General features: G+C 38.8%; 2 protein-coding genes and 1 long non-coding RNA gene across 4 annotated transcripts in view; 1 reads left to right on the top strand and 2 right to left on the bottom strand.

Annotated features, from left to right (window-relative positions):
• Positions 1–7,472, bottom strand: part of LOC136244381 (uncharacterized) — a 29,185-nt gene extending 21,713 nt beyond the window's left edge. The window contains exons 1-2 of the long non-coding RNA XR_010695188.1: positions 7,329–7,472; positions 7,233–7,281 (exon numbers count right to left, since the gene is read on the bottom strand). This is a non-coding gene — a long non-coding RNA (uncharacterized lncRNA). The remainder of the gene's footprint in view (positions 1–7,232; positions 7,282–7,328) is intronic.
• A 5,162-nt stretch (positions 7,473–12,634) lies between these two features.
• On the bottom strand, positions 12,635–14,278 carry LOC136244668 (uncharacterized). Its single transcript, XM_066036217.1, has 6 exons — positions 14,000–14,278; positions 13,746–13,940; positions 13,444–13,671; positions 13,153–13,378; positions 13,055–13,096; positions 12,635–13,007 (listed from the first exon to the last, which is right to left on the bottom strand). The coding sequence occupies exons 1-6, from the start codon at positions 14,246–14,248 to the stop codon at positions 12,691–12,693; spliced, it is 1,257 nt and encodes a 418-aa protein (XP_065892289.1). The 5' UTR covers positions 14,249–14,278; the 3' UTR covers positions 12,635–12,690.
• A 2,423-nt stretch (positions 14,279–16,701) lies between these two features.
• Positions 16,702–24,479, top strand: part of LOC136244382 (ATP-dependent DNA helicase RecQ-like) — a 71,927-nt gene continuing 64,149 nt past the window's right edge. Inside the window, exon 1 of one of the 2 annotated variants that reach the window (XM_066035954.1) lies at positions 16,702–18,341. In XM_066035954.1, the coding sequence (XP_065892026.1) occupies positions 18,309–18,341 (33 nt within the window). In that variant the 5' untranslated portion in view covers positions 16,702–18,308. The remainder of the gene's footprint in view (positions 18,342–24,479) is intronic. The other variant, XR_010695190.1, reaches the window with a different exon arrangement.

Raw genomic sequence — 24,479 nt, forward strand, 5'->3', positions numbered from 1 at the left:
ATAGTTGGTTACACACTATTATACAACATGTATGTTCACAACACTATAGAGAGTACCCATTGTACCTCATTAACAGGAATCATGGAGATCCTTTTCTGTACACAATCTCTTCTAAATAGTTAATATGTTTTAGTTAATTTTTGTTCCCTGGGTTGCAACTGGTGGTTCCTTAAGATATTCACAGTTTGGGGAAAATAAGTTATTATTAGAATAGCCAGGGTAAGTAGGAAACTTGGCCTGTTAGGAGGCTGTTGAGTCATGATAGACATCACATGCATGGGTAAACAATTCCTAATTTGGAGTTGAGGGGTGGGCCACCCGGGAGATCCTTGGGTATGTAGGGTTGATGGCAGTACCATGTGTTACATTCCGCTTGTGTCCTTACAAAAAGCAACACTTGTATCAACTTTTGCTTTTTTTTTAGACTAGTAACATTACATAACACGTTATTACATCATATTGTATCATAGAATGTGAAATGGTACCAGACAACAGCTGGAATTTGCCCACAATCAAATTTCCTTTCACAATCAAATTTCCTTTCCTTGTAGGTATATAGCAAGTGCAAGAAACATAACCACTAGCCAGATTTAATTAGGCGATATTTGCAATTATATTGTCTAGACAATATTATTGTGGCTCTATAATTTACCTCGATATGATATATTGTGTAGTTGATAATCAGGACATTTTTGGTGCATATATTACTGTACCATCAGTTAGTGTGTTTGTGGATTTATTATTATGAGTGCGTATCACAATGATACATGTATCTCTTACCACAGCAATTAAGAGCGCTGTCGTCTCTTAGAATACTGAAAGACAGTAAACAGAAGTTTGATGTTCTACTATATTGAGCACCACCCCAGACACTTTGACTAATGGTTTTCTTCATGGTACTGTCTATGCTAGGATATAGAGGTCTTGGAGACCTTGGAACCATTGTACTATGTACATGCAGATGTGCATACCATCGCGGTCCTGAAAACATCAGAGAGTTATGGAGCTCTGCGGGATGAGTTTTGGGGATGCCATTGCATCCATCGATTCATTGGCAGATGATGGAGAAATCTGGCATAAAATATAGTATGCCGTGCAGATTACAAAGTGAGAATATGTACATAGAATTATGATAAGCAAACTTATAACACACAGTTTCTGTTATACCTTATACCTAATGGCGATGAAGGCAGCAAGCTTGCAGCATTCATGTATGTGGTGAAAAGTAAAGGACTGGTTACAAGAATATGTATGTGTATATGATGAATAATTTTCCAGGCACAAAATGAATGTCTCAATTCGTAAATGAACCAAAAAAGAACACTTGCTTCCTTTAATAGAAATGCAAGGACACAATCTCTGGGATGTAAAAATGCACCCCGCTGGAATTAGACCTGGACTACATTGTTCCAGATGAGCTATGTTTGTTACTGAGGGTGATGGACATGCTCAACCAAGCACTAGTTGATACTGCTGTAGTCCAAGATCACTATGAGGCACATGATAGAAAGAAAAACAGTATTAATGCTGAGGATGGGACAATGGTCCAAAACCTAAAGAGTGTGAGGTAAATTTTAATATCTGGGCAGCTAAAAAGGGAGAAAAAAACAAAAAAATAAATTTCTACATCAATTGCCATCAAAGTTTGGTGTCTGTCAACCAAGTGAGATAGTTGAAGATCTGAAGAAACTATGGAAAGTACGTACATAGTTGTATTGCATGAAATAACAGATGACTGATATATGCATATCATTGCTAGAATTTCATCAGTATTTACACAATAATTTCCTTGTGTTGCCAATTTGCATAAAATTCTACGAACTACACCTGGAGTTGACAATGGTTATGGGTTGTTTTCCTCACAGGCTATAGATTGAGTTAAACTTTTAATCAAAATTGGGAATGGAGAGTATGCCCTGCCAATGGATACCAACCCGATAAAATCACTCGTTAACTGAAGAATCAGTAGATGATTCAGTACGGGGTCTCTTACTTTGTGGCTCAATTTCAATATCTGGGTCCACAGCATTGTCAATCACACATTTCCTAGCCAACCTTTTAGCTTCCCTAGAAAAAAAAATTGTCTTTAAATCTTGAGTCCAGACATGTGGCAATAAGTAGTAACTCAGACTCTTCAATGTCATCAAACCTGGTTTCTAAAGACTTTAACATTTCTCCTTTCATAGTTTGAATACCTGAGTCATCATCATACTTATTAAAAGCATTTTCTAAAATCTTTACTAATGGAATTAGCATAGATATGGATGCTGAATCTTTAGAGATCATTTTGGTGATCTCTTCGACAGGTTCAAGAGCAGCAATAATTTTTCGGTTCAAGTCAATTTGATTGGGAGTGAGCATTGTTATGCCACCATGCTCGGTACCATAAGCTGCCAGTGCCATCTTCTGCTCGTAAACTGTTTGCAACATGTATAAGGTAGAGTTCCACCTAGTTGGTTCGTCCTGTTGCAATTTGTGTTTTTTGATATCTAGTCTTTCTCTTATTTGATCTAACTTGTGGTAAGCTATAGTAGAGTGTTTAAAATGCCCAACAATACTACGACAGACTGCCATTTTGTTCATCTTATATTCTTATTATTATTACTAGGCCCAGGGCACATACAACCAAGTACAACCACCAATACAAATGAGACATGTATCAGCACAGTGTCTGTGGATGAAAATGATGCACATACAGTAAACATAAGTGATATATGCAATTACAATCGTGAAGCACATACAAGTAGCATTGCATCTGAAGAGTTTGTTGCAAACACCGAGTGCCTGAATGCATGCTGCCAGTCATTGTGAGAAGAGAATTACAGGGTGAAATCCCAACAACTGAAGCTGAAATCACTGCCCAAGAGTATGCCAACAGTGTAATTGAAGCAGAGAGCAGTAGGGTAACTCCTACATATGAATACAACTGTGCCCATAGTGTAAACCCAGAATGGACTGAAGGCTTATGCAATTGGACCAAAAAAGAATAACCCTATTGACTTACATAAAACATTTAAAGGAAACGCACGGGGAAGACATCAGAAAGAAAGCTGATAAGATCTGCTACCTGTTCGTTCTGTGACCCAACCAACAGAAAGTGCCTGTTGAGCCCAAGTTACTTTATAAGTGTGGAAGTTAGTTGGTGAGAGGACTAGAGTACCCTCAACATCTTGGATGACTGAGCTGAGCTTTGCCGATGATGCTGCTATAGTGTCATCTACTAGTGAGGACCTTGTTAACCCTGTTGCAATAAGAAATGTTGAAAATATCTAGGTTTTCGCAAAAAAATTAGAGAAATTGGGCAAACAAAAGGATTGTGAATTGGTTAGTGAATGGCAGAAGAGCAACAACTGAAGCTGAAATCACTGCCCAAGAGTATGCCAACAGTGTAATTGAAGCAAAGAGCAGTAGGGCAACTCCTAGATATGAATACAACTGCGCCCATAGTGTAAACCCAGAATGGACTGAAGGCTTATGGAATTGGACGAAAAAAAGAACAACCCTATCGGCTTACATAAAACATTTAAAGGAAATGCACGGGGAAGACATCAGAAAGAAAGCTGATAAGATCTGCTACCTGTTCGTTCTGTGACCCAACCAATAGAAAGTGCCTGTTGAGCCCAAGTTACTGTATGTTATTGTGTGAATTGGCTTACTTGAAGAAGTTGACCTGGTCCGGTCCGGTCCAGGTTTTCTAAACCCCCCTTTTGGATGCTATAACTAAAACAGTGATCAAGGTCCTGGTCAACATATTTTGCAGCACCAAATTAACCCTACTGTACAATATATACAGTGTCAGCAAGTGTAGTTACATGACTTGATACATTGATGGTGACATGGTTGATTAGCGTGAAAGTGACGGCGTTACTGAATCTGGATACATCAATGGTGATATGTTACAAAGGAGTACATGTCATTGACATACAGAGCTTGAGACACTGCATAGTACCACTACTAATCTGCTGAAAAAAGAAGTGACCTTTTACATCAAAGCTATAAACAGTAATCAACACTTTTATGAGAATACAAAACACATTAGTAAACAGCAATAGGTAGCTATGTATTACAGAAAAGTATATTAAGCAAAGGGAAATCAAATTTAAAATCATTACTACTTATGGAGTTACATCTAGAATAATCCAGAATTGAGATGCAGCTTATTTTTTTTTACAAGATGCACAGCCTCAAGATTTGAGTGATATTATTGTTGAACCAATGAATCAAGGCATAATTTTAGGGCTGCACTGATTCCACTTTTTACCGACACTTCAAATACCAAGTACTCAGCTGGGAAGTATCTGCAAGTACAAGTACCAATACCAAGTACCTTAAAGTAGCTACTTCATAATGCACACATTTATTATATAGTGCATTTCATGTATTCTTGAACACGTTCATGTTTATATTGAAGTAGCCAATCAAGATTCACAAAGAAGGAAGTCACTGAAATGCAAACCAGTGGATATTCCAGTATTCTTCTGGAGAAGTATAGATAAATATCATAATGGTGCTTACAAAAACACAAAAATATTCTAATACTAAAACAGTCACTTCTACCTGATTGCTCTATTAGAGTTATTGACCGTTCTATTAGAGTATATCGATCTTTTCTCAGTAAAGCATTTTCACACGTAGATTTTAGCATAGATCAGTAATTTTGTTGGTAGTTCCACTGTGCTGGTAAAATAAACGGTAAAATAAACAAGTACAAACGAATGTTATTTTATTCTCGCACGTGATAAGAATCGGTATCTGCAACAATATAATGGCTGATTCCGATACTTCATGAAAACAGCAGTATCAACACGATACCGATACCAATACTAGAATCGGTGCAGCCCTACATAATTTGTTACAAATAAATTTTAGATTTCGTAATGGTGCAAACATCATTTATTGTCAATCAGTATTCCACCCATATGTACTGAACAACCAAGATTCGGTAGGCAAGTTGGCACATCAACAGAAAGATTATTATTTGTTGGTGTAAATCTTCTAGAGATTTGATACCATGAAGAGCACATTATCCTCAACCCAATTCTGTCATCATATCACCTACAAGCAGGTTCTAGGATAGTGTTGCAAACAATTACAAGGCCTCCTGATATTGTAAGATCTCCATCTGAATCAAGTACTAACTATCAACTACTGATCCATCTAATCCATCGTTACCTCCCAGTATTCCATCATTATTTTCATCCCCTCCTTCTACACCCCTACTCCATTAGCATTGGATTCATCAATATATGAACCATCTCTATTTGAGCAGGAGAAGGAGAGAATCAAGTCCTCTTCCACCAGCAAGGAGGAGGAGAACCACACCATCACCTCTAGATATATTTGCTGGACAAAGAAGAGCTAGACAACCTCCAGGATCATTAACCACCTAGAACCATCAACTCCTCCTAAAATAGCTGGACAAAGATGAGGCAGGTAATCACCAGCTCCTCCAGCAAGAACTGATTCACCTCCTCCAATTAGTAACCTACACGAAAAAGCTGAAGTTGAAGTACCAGATTTGGTGGATAACATAGCAGACATAATAACAGGACCAGTTAACATCGTACCTCAAGCAACAGATACAGATGCTTGGCATTGGACACAGGAGAATTAATCCTTAGTCCAACTGATCCATCATCATTAACTACTACAGTACAGAGGACAGAGGAAGAATCACCTCCTCCTCCTCCAGTTCTACCACCTCCTTGCTCAGACTTGCCCCAATTAACTTCACAGCAAGACAACAGTAGTAAAACTACTAAAATCTCTCCAACAGCTTTCTTTCACAATCAACCTAGGTAGTTTCCAATGGAGGCTGGTTGGTAATGGCCAAGTGTTGAAATTTCGATAACTGGAGATACTTAATCTGTCAAATTCTGCCAGTAATTGTAAATATTCAACTTCAATTACTTTCTATTCCGTGCTGATTCCAAATGATGGACAGAGTCTTCTGGGCAGGTCAATTCCAACATAGCAACAGTATGGACTTGCAAATTGTACACAACAATATCAGGGCGATATGGAGTTACCAGAATCGAAGTTGGAATGGTAGCTTGAGGAGCTTCACAGGCTCGGTGGTTATTCAAGTTAGCAAACACTTGAATAGATGGACAGTCAGCAAAAACATTAGTAAGCATAGTGGCTAGAGCAGAAAGCACCTAATTATGACGATAGGTGTAACACTGCTGATTTAATGCAACAGGGCAACCATTTAAGATATGTGACCAGATTTTACAGAACCGATCCAAATCGCACATCAGGCAAAATCAAACTAACACCACCAGTGGATAGCTACACTATCGTACTACAAGTTTTGACCCTCAGCACTACTCAAACTACACGAGGCTGGTTTTAACAGACGCCTTTTCTGGGTGGTGTGGAGTGCTTAAATGGCGGTTTCAGGCCTTGTGAAGGACCTGGCTTGGCAAGAATCAGTGGCATACTGGTGGACAGCCTTATAATGTTGGCCAGGCGTGTTCTCTGTTGATTTTGCTACATATCAGCCACTGGGGGGCCAGCACGGCCCTGTAATCTCGTGTCTGGACTCCAATCGTGGTCTGCCTCCATTTTGAGGTCTATCTCTTGCCCTCCCCGCCACCCCCCCACCCCTTTGTGAGCACTCGTAATACTACTTCGCTCGTCCAACTGCTCAGATTTTCTATCTTATTTGGCGGAAAACTGTACAAGCAGCTACAAGTACTGGAAGTGGCTTGAAAGGTAACAGATTGGTGCATCTTTTGTGTAAATTTCATACGCGTGCTTGCTATCCTTGGAGAGTTATGCTGGCTTCAATTCTTTAAAACCATTTATCTCGAAACTTCTAATGTGCGATTTGGATCGTTTTTCCAAAATCCAGTCACATATGAGCTGTTGTGGGTCAGGAGGAATCACATAATAAACACTTTGAATCACATTGTACTGACCACCTCAGCAGTTTATAGCAGTGGGGAGTGTATCAGAAGTGGCTTGTAAGAGAAATGATAGTTGGCCAGGATGAAACCCAGCCAGTAGCCTAATGATTTTGCAAGGAGTAATAAAGTATTATGAGATAACAAAAGAGTACGCGTATTCTCGCGAAGCCAGACCACTTTGTATTAGGTCGAGAACAAAAGAAGAAAAATGGTCTGGCTGCGCGTGACTAGCCTACCCGTAACAAAATTGTTCTATAACAAAATTACACTATAGATATACTAACCCCAGGTACCCTGGGTTAGTATTTAAAATGGTCTGACCATTCTACTGAGAAGTAATCTGTCAGTCACATCGCTTCCGTTGGTGTCACTGCAAAATAGAAAACATAACAAAAGTTACAGGATTAAAGGTCATACCAGTGCAGACTTCACACAAAATCTTGTCAGTCAGTGACCTCGCCTCTCCAGCCTCAACAGCCTCAACAGCCTCAACAGCCTCAACAGCCTCAACAGCCTCAACAGCCTCTCGCCCAACTGACCTCTCACCTCAACCGCAATTAATTGTTCAGTGCACATGCGCATAACTGCAAGGTGCTATAATAAGAATTCGTCCTGTTCGAGCGGTCCTGTTCGCCGAGTGTGAGTAAAATGTATCTACCGAGTGATTGGTAACGCTGTCACGTAAGTAATGTGGATTCCTGTCCGTGTGAACCATTAAGTAAGGTAAAAGAGGGTATTTCCGAACACTCTGATAAAATCGCTCTAACACGGCACTCACAGCGAGTTAAGACAAACTCTAGAAATCGTTTTAAAGCCTATCTTATGGTGCATCTGCAGTACAAATTTCGTTGTGATACAATCAGAGTTATGAGCCGAACTTTAGCAGCGTGTAGAAATGTAGCATAAGCCTAAATGATTCCGGACACTTCGAATAACAAGCAAGTTTTTTTTTTTTTTAATTTTTTTTTCCCGGGGTAACCAGCACCCTTTGCCACAAGCAAGTAACGCCTTCCACAGGTTATACCAATCCACTTTAAAGCATGGAGACTAAAGTACCACTCATCTGCATCTTATAAATCAAGTAGAAAGTTCATACCATTTGGGAGAAAGCAGCAGTACGTATTTTTACAGTTTATGTAATTTGCGAATATTTCTTGTATTTCAACAGAGCAGCTGCTGAAAATCGACTGCCACTCTGCCTGTGCTGCATGGATTCTTATGGTTTTTGGTATGCAATTAGCTGATATATTCTTATAAATCTTTAAAAATATGAACTTGGGCTGCCTGGTTTTTTGAACAAAACTACTCGTGATTACGTACAAATTTGTGTCAAACTTCACAGTGGAATAACGGATTCGCTTCAATTTTGGTTGTAGATAGGCCATAGGACACTGCATTAGCATACCAAATTATAAGCCCAGGGATTCAACCATTGTTGAGAATGATCTAAGTGTCCAGAATTAGCTGCTGTCCGGTATTACCCGCACTTACCTTACATTAAATGCGTGGGAAATTTTCTTTCACCACGTTTTGGTTTTATCTGACCCTGACTTATGGCCACTCCAAATAAATTTCTCTGTTCCCCTGTATCTGTGTACTATAATAGATTTATAAACCCCACGTAGTAAATCTATGCTAAAATGTTATTCGGTATTCTTCCGTTTATTCTTGCATACTGTCCAGGTCAGTAAATTAGTGTGCTATCAAGTCAGCACAGATTCATCTTTGTGCTATAGACTGTATTCCAAATGATGTCACACGAATTTTGTATTTGGGGGACTCTTATATTTTCAAGTATTATCACTAATGGGGATTGAGATTTTGAAGATTGATATAGAGGCAAACAAAGGCGAAACTACCAGGTTTGGTTATTACAGTAAAGAAACATAGTATTTCATCTAAAGTTTGAAAACCAGCTGAAAAATTCTAACCCCGTGTTAGAGAATAGATTTTATATCCTTATAACTGTACCTGTTAGTTTTGGTCAATATCTTCTTCCAGGGTGATTTGAATCTTATTAAGTCCCATTGGAACTCTCACTCGAAATTGTTAGAATACCCCCAAATAGCCGCAGCCATTTTATTTCATGACGTCATTTGGAATACGTCTATTCCTGTAACTTAAATGGATCAAGTTATAAGTATTAATATCATCATCAGGGATTTTTCTAGAAAATAAATTTGGGGGGGGAATCCGAGTTTTTCAGAAATTGAGGGGGGGGCAGAACTTAAATTAGGCTAAATTTGTTTTATTGTAGCTAGCTAGCCATCGACTAAATTTTATGATTTCAAATCAATTTATCATTGTTTCATCATTGGGCTGGTTGAGGCAGAGTTCAGGGGGGGGACAAAATCATTTTCAGGGGAGACAAAATCATTTTCAGGGGAGACAAAATGCCCCCCCCCCCCCAGAAAAATCCCTGCATTATTACAGGTTTTTGCAATTGAATTCGTCCCGTTTGCAATTGAATTCGTCCCGTTTGCAATTGAATTTTGCAGTTGAATTAGTCGGTTTTGCAATAGAATTCGTCGCATTTGCATTACAATTTGTCATAAACAAAACGGCTTCAAGAAACCAACCCATTCATTAAGAGATGAACTATTTATGCGTTGGAGAATTACACTTGAGACACTAGAATGTAATTGAAGCTGGTAGTACGTGAAGTTGATAGCTGTCTGACAAGTTAATTAACTTGCTCACGAGTGACCACACCCATCGCGTAGTAGAGTTTGGAATGTTGCTGGAAAGGAAGAATTATTGCCTTATAAAGAGTTGTTTACTACTGTTGTACTTGAACAAGTTCTTGTAGCAGCTGCTACATCATGTTTTCGTGTTTCCTCCAGCTGCCATTCTTGTTTCTGATGAATTTAACTGCAAAAGCAACGAATTCAATTGCAAACGGGACAAATTCAGTTGCAAAACCGATGAATTCAATTGCAAACGGGACTAATTCAATTGCAAAAGCGATGAACTCAATTGCAAACGGGACAAATTCAATTGCAAAGTTGCCGAATTCAATTGCAAAAACCTGTAATGATAGAGCGTAAGTACAAAAAAAAACAAAAAAAAACCAACATGTGAAGTCCTCAGAAAACATGCAACCACTAAAAGACTTACAATTCTTATAGGACTATGGCAAGGAGTTACAGATCAATTACTGTCTACAGCCACTGTTAAAAGCCTTTAAATGGCAAGAGCTTAATTTGTGTTTCAGCAAGAATTTTAGCAGGAGTTGTAAAGAATAGACAGTCCAACTAATAGCTTCACTTCTTATTGTTTCTTTTTAGTAACATCTTTGATTGCCTTGATGGAATGCAACTGGAAATGGCCCAGGACACTGATCTCAATTAGTTGAGTAACAATGTGAAATCTTCAAACAATCCAGCTCAGCCAATATTCTGGTTTATTCTGCTTCCCATTGTGGGCTGATTCAATGTGATGTTCTGAATCAAGAGGACATTTAAGTTCTAAGATGTCCATTGTGTAGGAATTACCATTGTAAATAGTGATGTCTTGGATGACCAATAATTGATGAAGGAATAGTTTCTTAAGGAGATTCATTGAAACGCAAACCTTGTGAATTGGCCTAAACACTGAAGTCACAGGAAGGGCTTTCAATGTGGTTGCTAGTACTGTATATGTAACACTTAGTTATGTCGAGAAGTGTACCTCGGCTGAGTTAATGCCACTTGACAACTGCCCAGGATATGAGCAGTGGTTGGCCATAAAAAGAAATAGGCCAAACACTATTGATATGTGAGATTGAACCTTATGGTTTTAAAAGCTGCTAATCCCATAATGAAAATAGTATTTTAAAAATAAAAATGAAGTAGGGATCTTTGCACTAAAAAGTAGTGAAACAATAGATGAATGATGGTATTATAGCATAGCTCAGTGAGAAAGTCCCTACTTTGGCACGTTCTCATTTTAAATTAAAAGACTCGTTTGTTTAGTTTTTTGTTGTAGCACAGCTTGATACAATGTAACTTGTGACTGTTCTATTAGAATATCATACAGGACTGTTGTATTAAAGTGACTGTTCTGTTAGAATATCTCAAGTCAACCAATGGTGTCTTGTTTACTGTTAAGTAAATAGCTAGATTGTCTCTATCGCTATTAGTCCACCTAGATCTTTATTTGAGAAGTGTGGTCGCAAACCTATCGCGGATGGGATCCCAATCACAAAGTTGCATGCAGCTATCTAGCTAATATGCTTCTTATCTAGTTGATATACTTATAGTAGCGCCAAGAGTACATAATAATAGAAGAGGGAGGAGAGTGTCTAACTGCTATAGATTCGCCAAACGCACAGCGCTCAGACATTACGCAATCATCTATAGCCACCAAAGGTGACAAATGGCCAACAACCACTTCATGCGCACATAATAAAAATTATTTCTTTTATGAGCACTTATATAATAAAACATGTGGCGAGCAAAGGTGTTCGAAGATACTGATTCCTGTGATTCAAGTGGCGAATCTGATAGTGGAGACCAACCAGCACCCAAAAAGCTTCGTACTTCAAAGAGACTTACCAAATCAAAGCAGCAGCCACAGCAACGTCGAAAGGCTTTACTGAAGGCAGAAAGACAGAAATTAGAAAGCTACGTGAAAAAGCTGAACTTGGATAAAATCTCCTCACATTCACTTGAGGAAGTATGTGGCCAAAAGCTATTTAAAGGAAAAGATATACAGGCGTTTTGCTGCTCTGTCGATCCCAAAGCATTAAATTTCCTTGCTCATTACTTACAACTAGCATTTGCTCGTCTGTTTGTTGAATGCTCCACCAAGAAAGAGCGATATCTTCATTTTCAAATATCCTGGCATCAACATTGCAGCTTTTTGCTGGTTGAAAAGAATCCACCTCACACAGCTAGGTCTGCACCCTTCTGATCCAGTAGCAGAGCAAGTTCTTACAGCACGATCAGAGTGGCATAAAGTGAAGGAGAAACATGCATTGTCTCAAGATGCATCTTCTAGATTTTTAACTCTGTATTGCTCATCCACACTTGATCAGTTGCTGAGGCAGTGTCACAAGGTGATGCAATCTTTTAGCAAGAAGTCCAGTGGTAATGCAGAAGTGACAGAAGACAGTGAAGATGTATTTTATCGGTTTGGAGGGGCGGCTATAGCCAGTATGTTGCATAGTAGGTATGAAAAGTTAAAGCAGCACTGTGGTGATGATCAGCAACTCTCCGAGGAAACAACCATACTTCAGAAACTGAGTATACACAAGAAGGAAGACAAGGAACTAATACCTGACAGCTTGAAGTACCGTGACAAAGGTCACATGTATTTCCCATGTGTAGAATTGTTACCGCTAATAAAAGAAGTTGATCTTGCCACAAAAGAATATACCAATGGTGAAAGTTTCAAAAAGTATGGCTCGGAATTGCTAACTGTTATATCTAACAAGTTTGTTCTTGACACAAAATTGTTATCTTTATATGAAACCATTTTGCAAGAGAAGATACCAGAATTTTCTGAAATGAGTGACAAGAGTGTAGACAGCGTATTTAAGGAATTTGTACGTAAACTATGCCATACAAGGATCCAAGAATTTTTAGATTCTTTTAAGCAACAGAGCGCAGCACACAAAGGCTTAGCTACTTTGGCAGGACAAAACCTAAGGGACTCACTGTTAAGTCATCATGTTAACCTCAAAAGCAAGTCATCCCAAGGAACAACATCAGATACATTATAATAACGATGTCAAGACACTGTTAAATTATTAAAGAATCATTAATTGCAAATAAATCATAAAAATGTATCGTGTCATCTATTGATTTGGTTTAATTGTGCGTTCATACTTTTTCTTCTCTAGTGGAACTTCACAAAGTTGAAGGGGTGTATCTCGATATCCCTTAGAGCTGTGATGGGGAGTCACAGTGTGCTTTACAAGGTGAGCTGCTCTAGCAGTAGGATAATTCATTGCACTTAATTTTCCCCTTGCTGTACTCTTGAACTGGCTAAATAATGTCTCCACTGCACTGCCAGATAACCTTACTGGACTTATAAAATGTTCTGGGTACTCGTCTAAAAACCAAGTGGCAAAACCAGTGAATCCGTAAACACATACTCTCAGTAGATCCCATGCTAATAAAGTATACATTATAAATAGGAATAGCAACCTTGATTCTTACTTTGCCAGCTAAGAAATCTGGGATCTTGTGTGCCAATGGACTCTAAATAGAATATTTTTAGCATACTACACAAGATGACCTCATTTAATTAAACTAACCTTCAGAAAGCTCGTTGTACCACTTCTCAAAGTGACTAAATCCTTTGTGGATAGATAACATGGGTTCTGATCCCATGCTTGTGATTTTGTCATGAGACAAAAATCCATCCTCAAAGAGATCTCTGCACGCTTCTAAGTACCGCAAGGTCAGACGAACATTGTCAGCATCATTTGGTATAGGGGATTGTGTAACGTAAGAGTTAAGCTCTGACAGAACTTGCTCTTGCTAAAGGAAGAACAAAATCGTATTACACACTATACACAGGTATGCAATATAGTGACAACACAGACCTGCATGATCTTGGCTGGGAACACGTTCAGTCTTGTCCACGAATCACGAATCACATGGATTTCACGAAGCTTTGGAACCATTCTTGCGTGCCCTATGTCTCGCCACTGGTATTCCCTTGCAAACATGTCAACAATTGCTTTCCATCCAAACCCAGTCCCATTGCCATCCTCAAACGACCTAGTTCCTCCATCTTGTGAAGCATACAATGCGTTGATCATGTTCTTCAGCTTGAATGAAAATAAAACAGGGTGATTAAATACCGGTATAGTACAGCTAACATGTACAATACACTAGCACATACCTGATGACTTGGACATATGAGCCAATAAATATTGTGGAGGGGATCACATGGATTGGAGAACCAAGGCTTCACCTTGAAACGGTCAGTTCCTTTGCACACACCATACACACCACTAACTCCATGTGTAGCCTTCAGAAATGTGAGGTTAGGTGCAGCACCATCACAAATAAGTAAACTAGTCCTTAATCCATTAACCTATACAACACAAAAGATAACTACATGCAAGTTATCCATGCAGCATGTATCAAACAAACCTGAAACAATCGGATTGTTTCAAAGATACATGCTGAAATAAACTTAGCAGACACAGCATCTTCACTGGTGAAATAGGGACCGACAACGTCAAATCCTGATGTGAGGTCCCTCCACAGAAATTGCAGTATGTAGTTGGTCATCTTTGTGTGTCTGTCCTCTTCAAGCAATTGGTAGACATCTAGCAGTGATGCCTGATCCCTTTCTGACATTGCCAACCCAATTATCTGATGGTTCCTAGAGTTCCACATCAGAGAGGAAACAACTTTTACCTCATCAAATATAAGGACATCATTTGACTTTGGTCTGCACTTTCCACTGCTGGCACAAGATTCTTTGAAAGCTTCATAACTTTCAATCTGCTTTAAAATTGACTCGTTTGAAGCACCAGCTTTGTGTAGAAAGGCACCAGTATAAGACTGAATAGTAGAACGTGAAGGCAGTTGTAACACATTAAAACTCTTGAGAGCCTCATATGCCGCTGGACTGCGAACAAAAATGGCCAGTGCTACAAAATACATAGTTGTGGCATTCTCAATCATACAACTTAGCTAATAAATGAACTAACCTATTCTAATAGTAACCGGATTCCAACGGTTACCCCTCTTGCGGTTCACTGTGGTACAAACAATTATTATAATTAAAATACAGCACTGTAGCATTGCCCTTACTGTTCCGCTGTTGATCCTTCAGAAAGGTAGTCTGAGCACACCTGTCTGATTGCCATATGTTACGCATACTGTTTCCAATGTGCTTTGATTTAGCTTCCCCTTCCTGAAATACCTTGCCCAATTCATCATTATGTTGCTCTTCGATCTTTTCAATAACAGCATTCAACTCATTCTGATCATCGTCTAAAGTAACATCTAGATAGTCATACTTGGCAAGCTTGGCTTTATCTGCTGATCTTTCTCTCTGGGTTGCCTTCTTTCGCTTCTGTGCACTGGCTGGGGATAAATGCTTTAATTTGTAATTTGAAAATGGCTGCTGCCTCTGGAGTTTTGTAGAAGGATCAACTTTACTACTCCTGTTTTGCTGGTGGTTAAGCAAAACACGCAGACGCTTGCATTGCTTACAGAGTACAACATATTGGCTCTTCTCTTCCATAGTAGCATTGTGAGCTAGTTGATGCAGCAATATACAGTGAATTGAGTCAACCCTCTGAAAAGGTCTCTGCCATAGCCGAACAGTGCTGATGTGAAACCTTATTAGTTTGACATAAAAGTCAAAGTAATGTTGGTATTCCAATCCTGGACAGAATTTATAGCTGGCATTTTGGGAAACCATGTTGATTACCGGGCGGGCATTATCCAAGGATTTTATTATTCCAGCTTGCACTGAACTGAACAGAGCTTGAACGTCATATGTAACATTGTTAGAATCAGAATCAAAAAACAGAGCTCGCACTGGGGACATACACCCCACACCTGCTACCTGCTGGGTGTCTTGTTGAGAAATTTCAAGATATTCCCTTTTCTCTGACAGTCTCATGGCAAACACAAGATCAGGATAACTTTCTTCTAGGCCAGCGATATTCTTTGTAGTAAACAAACCTGACGGTGATAAATCAGATGATTGACTGCATGGAGGTGGTGGGTCTGGTAGTGAAGATGGTTGCTCCGGCAATGGAACTGTTTGTGCAAGCAATTTATATGGTTGATTTGGTAATGGAGCTGGTGGGTCTGGCAACAGAGCTGGTTGATGTGATGACAGAAGTTCTTGATTTGATACTGGCATTGGCACAATGTCACTATACGAATTATCAGTTCGCTGTACCGGAGGATGGTGTGTATTCTGCAGCTGCAGTCTTGGCTGAAATGAAATGAGCTGAGAAAATCTGGGGAGAAATGACACAGAGGCTCCCCTACCCATGGGGCAATGCTATTGTTGAAGTCCATAAGTATGCAGCTGTGCAGGATTACAAGCATTTAACAGCGGAATAAACCTGGGAACTTCTGGTATTGCGTTATGTCCTGCTCTACCAATGCCATGGTGGGCATCAGTTAAGGAAATTAGATTGTTCCCAGGTAAGTCGGCTCGTTGTATGATTCCTGGATTCATTTCGAGCCTAACTCTTTGTTGTTCATCACAACTTCGCCATTGTGGCGTTCCCATCACCTACTCTCGAAGAACATGATGAAAAGTTACCTCGATTATTAGCTGCTATCTCGATTATAGGCGCTGCCCTCTAAAGTAGGCTTCAGCATTATACTGCTTCAATCAACAGATATTAACAGTCTTCTGTTCACAAAAAGGTATTGATATATGGCTAGCTGTTCTATGGATTGAAGTAGGAGGGTTTGAGCGCTGTGTGTTTGTACAGCCTATATTGAGAGTTAGACACTCTCCTCCCTCTTCTATTATTATGTACTCTTGGTAGCACTAGGACTTTGATAAATATGCTGCTGAAAGAAAGTGTTGATACGGAAAATTAACACCTTGATATGGTTTCGTTGGATGAAGAAGAAGACAAGCAGCCTGACTGAAGATAAAAGAAACAAAAAGCCACAAAGGGCCTACACTTGTCAGAACCCCAAAAGGCACATCCCACTGGTGATTTTATTATTGTGGTGTAAAATGGAGGCCATATCTGCTTCATTTGGCCTCTAGACTTGCGACTGTGGTCAGTGAGTGAGTGAGGCAGACCAAAATTTTGAGTTTTGGCTGTTTAAAAAAACAATTTATATCCAGTCACCTATAAGTGTTTTCTTGTTTTTAATGCTGTGTTTCATATTAGATAGATTAATGTTATTCTGTAAAGGTGATCTTCATGGCGTAAGATATCTCTAGGATGATTTTTGAAGGCGGCATTTTTGACAGCGCGTGTCATTTTCAGGGGGTTCCTACTTAAACAGTACTACCATACTGTTTGATAATGGAAATGGACTACCCAGTATGAGTACAGGATGGGAATAGAATGTATTTGGAGTAAATTAATCATACTATGGGGATTAGAAATTATCAGTAGTTGGCTGTTGTATCACAGTGGTGAAGCATGTATGTTTTTCTGTGAATGGGCAGGGTTCAATGCCTGATTTACAATTTAGTCTTGCAGGCCAGACCCTTTTCCTCGCAGGGTGTGATCGCTTTCAGTATAAGCATCCACGTGGAAGGATCTTGATCACATTTCGTGGACTTGGTTGCAGTTTAGGTAGACCAATCAGGTTGTAGTAGTTGCACAACGTAACCATAATGCACATGTTTTTGCTTAACAAGTATATTGGATTCTTAATATTGCATGGATGATGCTGTATTGCTTGCTATGAGGTGGTGAGATTTATCAATCTATCAGAGCAACAGGTTAAGTTTCATCGGAAAACGATGTGTTTGTGATTTGCCAACTGGTGCGGGAAAGTCTATTTGCTTTTGGTTTTGTCAACCTTATACGTACAATGCTCTGATGTACAAAAAGTAACTGTTTAATTGTAGTAGTCAGTCCTTGACAGCACTGATACAAGACCGAGTTAAGTCTATGAGTGAGAAAGACGTCAAAGGGATACATATTGGGTGTGACACTGGCAGTACTGAAAAAATTTTGTCAGGAGAGAACGAGATATTAATCTTCAGTCCAGAAAAGTTGTTTACGGATATTGATTGGAGAGATGTTTTATAATCACCAGTGTTTTGGGAATGCTTAGCAGAGTTTGTTGTCACTGCGTAAGGAATGTAATTCATGCTGGGCTTATAATCCATTCTCAATTGATTAATAAAGCATTAGATCTAATTGGGTAAAATTTTTAATCTAACTATGGATATGTTTACCAGTATAACAATGTAAGGCATTAGTTGGAATATGGGGAATCTGATATGGGCCCCTATTACAAGATATAACCTCAGGAGTATTTAACAAGAGTATGGTTAAATTCTTTTGGACTACACAGTGAGGTTATGAGTACTTTGCAGATTACATTAGTATACGAAATGGTTTTTATTACTGGTAAAGATGATTTTGAGTATGAATCATTTTTTCAGTAAGTTACAAAATTTTATCTCCTGCCATATATCTATCTGTCATCTGTTTTGGTATGCTAAAATATCTCTATACTTATGTTTGTATTGTACACTCTTGTGTTGTATATATGTATCATACTATCATGGTTTGTTTGTATAGGAGCAAGTCATTTTGTAAGGAGTTTTACAAATTTTGGGAGAATTTAGAAGACTGATTCTGCTAATGTTGGCTGTGTGGCACTAATATCTACTGCAACTAAAGTATCTCGGAAACCATATGTCATGTTTTGAACATATGTGATCCCATCCTGGTATATGAATCACCTAACAAACTCAAATGATTCCTGCTAAACAGCTGATATGGTGGAAGAATTAAGAATATTTATGGAATGGGTAATTATCTTTTGTTGAGCATGTAGTGATGTCACCCCGTATTAACTTACAAGTATTTAAGAAAAATTATGGATTTTAAGTTCAATTAGTGGTCATACATGAGTGAATCAGGGATTAAATGTTCTGCAGGTATAGGCAACTTCCCTCTTTTTGCTATGATCCCTAATCAAACTTAAAATTTGTTTTGTTTGTTTGTTTACTGTTTTGTAACGTTATTGTATGACTGGCAAACCTGTGCATACCACTTCAAAAGAAAGGATGACACCAAAGGTATTGTTTTCGACTGAACATGTGAGCCGCATAATTTTACCACTATTAGTCTTACATGCAAAATATTTAGTCAGGCGGCTTAACAAGTTTATGTGGACATTCCGGACACAAGCGCCAATTTTTTTCACACACTACTTATGACCTTAACTTCCAATTTTTGAGGGGAGCCACCCCATACAAGTGTATCCTAGCAACCAACTCAGAATATATAAACCACTGTATACATGAGGCTTGTTGCCTGTTAACTTTTCAACTATTATCAATATTTAAACTCAGCTAGAGTCTGTAGAGTGCTTGTTGCAACTTAGAAAGCTATATTAAATACAAAAAATAGTTAAAGCTCCATATATTTAATAATTATATATATAACATGTAATCATATACTGTAATGTATCATTATTCTACAATGGCTATATACATGCACATGTACCACAATGTGCATATAGCTTGTCATCTATTCATTTAAATGTGATACTAGGCAGTGACATTTGCAAAGTTCAGTGTAATTCCATCCTGCTTTTTTGCAAGCACATCTGGTACCACACCCACTTGCGCTTTTGCAGGCACATTTAACTAATTCACTACAGGCTTTAGAAGCCACAGGTAAAGTATTCCATACAGGGATACAAGTCTTTTCTTCAGTTATTGTCCATCCCATCCTTCAGGAGTAGGTGCATTAAGCATACTCTGATTACTGCTGCACCATATTTCAGCTTGATAAGCCACTCGCTTGGTGTGTTGCAACAGGGCATCCTGGGTTGGGGGTAGTTTTTCAATCGTTCTTTCCTTCTAGCAAAACAGGACCTCCTTGCTTCATTCACATGTTCTACATCACTATAGTCTTATCATATAGAAAAACTGTAAACTGCTCAAGTACTTGAAAATGAGATGTGTGAATATTTATATCAGCAAACGGATGTAGTGCCATGTAACTAAAGGCGTGTGTTACATCATCATAACACTTTCATGCTTCCCACGATGCCTTTTTACCTCGTCCGAAGAATGCTGACGTAACCACTATATATATAGAAAAAATGCATAATTTTCTACACAATGATTTAAGTCAAAATTCAGTTACATACTCAGAGTTTGAGTCCTCCTCTCCTGTGTCTCCATCACCTGTGTAAACAAATATTTATTCTTAGACAATGACATGTCGAGAATGCTCTGATGTTTGCAGGTATGCAGGTTTTTTATTCTGGTAAGACACCTGTCTGTAGACTTTACACAGGTGTTGAGACACCTAGCTCACAAACTTTGGGTTCCCAATAACACACAGGCCAATGTCTAAACAACTAAGACATGCATTGCTAGGATTCTTCAGTGGATAAACACACCTCAGGAATGATGAATAATCGCCTGAGCTCTGCCTTGATTATTACATCATTCCTTCAGTTATGATAATCCACTGAAGAATCCTAGCACTACATGCCTTACCTATACATATCCCTTACAGAGGTTTTGAGGTTGTTTGATAAGTTTTGTACGATCGAGCTGCACATGTCCAACTGATATAGCCAATCAAATTCACTTCATGAAATTCAAATATCCGTGCTCAACTTTCATTGGCTGTTATTTTCGCACATGTGCAATGAACAGCACATGCGCGAAAAAGTTGTGGATCAAGCAACCTCAAAACCTCTGTACACAATTTATGAAAGATTATTTCAGGTTTGACAACAGTCTGCAAAGGCATATTTTTGTAATATACTTTAGATACTAGGATAGAGGTAACAAAGTGGAATGTAGCAAATAATAAAGGTTGTATGGCTGGTGGCCCATCCATGTATGGGGTAAGCTAGCTCAACAATAACATCTTATCAAAAATTTCTTAGTTTTATGAAGCACAAAATAGTGAGGCTTTCTAAAGGACCACATAAGATGCCCTCGACCATTTTCAATGTAACAGTAAATAATGCACATTATTATCCTTACTATGCCCATTGCTTTCTTCATAGCTATCAGTTGATCCACAGCTTGATCCTCCACTACGGGCACGACTTGATCCTCTACCGTGGCCACGACTTGATCCTCTACCACGGCCACGACTTGATCCTCTACCGCGGCCATGACTTGATCCTCTACTGTGGCCATGACTTGATCCTCTACCACGGCCACGACTTGATCCTCTACTGGAGCCATTACTCGATCCTCTACCACGGCTTGATTCTCTACTGTGGCCACAACTTGATCTTCTACCACGGCCACGGCTTGATCCTCTACCACGGCCACGGCTCGATTGTTGACTGATTACTTCTTCACCACAATCATGGCGTACTTCTTCGCTCTGACTATGAACTTTAGACCCCTGATCCGTCACACAAACTCTTTTAGTAGGAGGTTCATCAATCTCCGACGAGGATGACTCTGCCACAGCCAATACCGTCGCTGCACTTTTCAAAGCTGGTCTCTAAAAATAAAAGCCGTGATTTATCTACCAGCATAAATTACCACATCACTACTAAGAAATGAGCTAGCGGTAGCTACCGCTATAGGCTCTAGCGAGCGAGGTTACATTTTACCTTTTTCACTAGTCATGAGATCTTTGTCGAACAATAACAAAGAATCTCTTTCCACCGGATCATGTCTTTCCCTTAGCTTCACAAACGCCGTCGACTACATTCCTTCAAAATCGTTTGAAGCATCTCGGCATCATTGTCATCATCTGACGACGACGAAGAATCCCCTTCACTCGAAGATTCTACATAGTCTCCATCGCTGGTCATCACTTCGTAATCCTGCTCTTCGTAAACATGGTCGGTTGCAGAAAAGCAAACCACCTTCCTCTCGCCACGGCTACTGCTTGGCACATCCACCATTTTTTTCTCGGAATTTGGTTGCACGTGCGCATGCGCATGCACATATAATACCATTTGCTTTGTGCAATACAAACACGATACAGTACAATATAGATATATGAATTTCTATTTAGCATTATTTAGCATGTGGTAGGAAAATATGCTTGAATGCATCAAGTCAGCAGTAAGTATAATAAAAGGTCACATGACACTATCTAGATGATCAGGTACAGCATGGCTAATAGCTGTAACAAGCATGATTTTGTAATAATAAAAGTATAAGCTCAAAAATTACCTTAGTGGGTCATTTTGACCCACTTTAGGATTCTACGTGTTAAGCAGGTAAATCAAATACTCACCTTGACATGTGCTCAATAAACTCAAACCCACAATTGTAAATTCTAACTGTTTAATTATGTGCCAAAAGTACCAGCTGTATTGAAGTGTTCAATTGAACATAACATGATATGATTTCTTATTACACATACGTAAATTGAGCAGATTCCGTTAACAAAAACTTGACCATTTCAGAGAAGGTTTTGAGGGGGGAGCCAAGATGATATGAGGCTGCTCCCCCCAAAATTTGGAAGGTAAGGTCATAAGCAATATCTAGAAAAAAAATTGTACTTTTGTCCAGAATGTCCACATTTAGCTAAAATTTGGCATTAAGCCGCCTGACTAATTTGAGGATGAGATATAATTGCATTACAGATCCATCCCCTTATAGGTTAGTACCCTTATAGATTAGTACCCTTATAGGTTAGTTTACACAGTATCTCTACATGGCCCAGCATGGTGCGGTGTCAATGATGTGTGTATGTGATAGTAAAGTCAGGAATATTCCAAAACATTAGATTGGATCCTGTGCCAAGCGTCAATCACAATCTTGGCCAAAGGTTTGTAATTGTTGGTCAAGATCTTTTCAAAGGGTTGTGAATCTACCCTCGAAGGCCTTTTCAAATCGTTGAAAGGTGGTATCAAAGTGGTTTTTAAACAATCTCATTTTGTCCTTAAAGCTATCCTGTTTGTCCTGATTTCAGTTCCCTATAAGCAGTTTACCACCATTCCAGCAATTGATCATGACATTAATGAAATTGAGACTAAATCTATTAGGACAAGATCTTGGACACCGTTTCGGTGTCAGTAATTCTACAGTCAGTCGTACTTTCTTACATGTTATTGATATCTTGTAAGATTGTAACCCCTCATGATTTGGCCAGAGAGAGATATTCTCCGCAAGACAATGCCAATGGACTTTAGACGTCACTTTCCCAAATGTGTAGTTATAATAGACTGTTTTGAAATATTCATTGAGCATCCAACTAACCTCCTTGCAAGGACACACACTTTTTCGTTATATAAACATCACAATACTGTTAAGTATTTAATTGGAGTGACACCACAAGGAACTGTCAGTTTCATTTCTGAAGGTTGGGGAAGAGTCAGTGACAAACATTTGACACTTCACAGTGGAATATTGAAGAAGCTACTTCCAGGTGACACTGTCCTTGCTGACCGTGGTTTTGATATACAGGAATCTGTTGGTTTACTTTGGGCGACATTGAAGATGCCAACATTTACTAAAGGAAAATCACAGCTTAGTGTAATAGAAGTAGAGCAAACAAGACGTATAGCCAATGTCCGCATCCACGTTGAGCGTGTTATAGGAAATATCCGTCAAAAATTTTCTTTGCTTATTGCCACACAACCAGTTGACCAATTAGTAGTCAAAGGAGATCAAAGTACGGTGTGCACTTTAGTTAAAATAGTGTGTATAGCATGTAGCTTAGTAATCTTGTGTGATTCAGTAGTGCAATTATCCATAGGTAAACACCAACTAAATGCTAAAAGGACGTTTTCCATACATTATCCATCACTTTATAAGGTATGGTAAGGCTACAACTATAGTAGCAATATAGAGCGTGGTGACTGATCTAATGTGTGAGAAACTGATCTAGGACTGGCAAGATGTAAGCCACATCCATTCCTATGTAGATGCAAGGGGTTAGATTGAAGGTTCTGTAGCTATGTGAAACTCAATTTTACAGGACAATGATGTTCCAACAAACTTGAATGAGTTGTCATAACAACAGTTGCTATAGTGTTTGACAATGATTGTGTATATGATCCCCTGTAGTTGTAATTGTTATTATTAATCACTCTTTAAACACCACAGTGTACTCCAGAATACCACAAAAGGGAAGTGAACATTTTACAAGGAGAACATTGTGTAATTCTGAGTACACAAGGAGTATAAAGTGTTTTTGCACTGAATACAGTCGAATCCTAATACAGTAAAGACTGTCAAATTCCAAGTACAGTAGACTGTTTAATGAAGTCAGTATATACTTAAATGTCATTTTATGTACAAATTTGCCTGGCCACCCAAAAGACACCAGAGTAAGACTAGGCTTTACTGTATAAGGAACTCTTTTTGTTACCTATATAATGATCATCTATTTTACTATCCATTTCATCTTCATCAAAATCTTCTGCATCATCATCAGATATTGATTCTTTTCTTCTTGTTGCTGGCATTAATACGACATGCTCCATTGCTGATTTTCCTTTTTTCGAAAACAGTTTCTGTCGCTTTGCAGGTAGTTGGAGTGATCTAAGCTGTTCCTCACTAGATGATTGACTATGTGGTGGTTCATGTATGGTTGGTTCTTCAAATACAAGTTCATTAAATCTTCTTCTGAATTTTTCAGGTGTAGAAATCCCCTCAAATTTCTTGTTAAAATCAGTCATGGTAGTGTTTGTACAGACTACCATATAGAATGGCTAGGTGATGATACTATAAGACAATTGCACACAACTTCACCATTTGCTTCTTGGAGTACACCAATACCAAACTATATATTTCCAAAAAAAACTTGGAAAGTCTTTGACTATGGTCCTAGTGTTCACCATCAGAGTCATTCACACACAGAATGATTTTGAAGGTGACAACTAGCCCACCACAGTCAATAGACTAACACTGTCACATGTGTCACTAACATAGTCCTGGGTATCAACTCTTGTAAAGGTCACTGAAGTGTGTGACCTCGAGAGTTGATGTCTGGCCAGC

The sequence above is a fragment of the Dysidea avara genome, chromosome 14, assembly GCF_963678975.1.
Source record: "Dysidea avara chromosome 14, odDysAvar1.4, whole genome shotgun sequence".
Lineage (NCBI taxonomy): Eukaryota > Metazoa > Porifera > Demospongiae > Dictyoceratida > Dysideidae > Dysidea > Dysidea avara.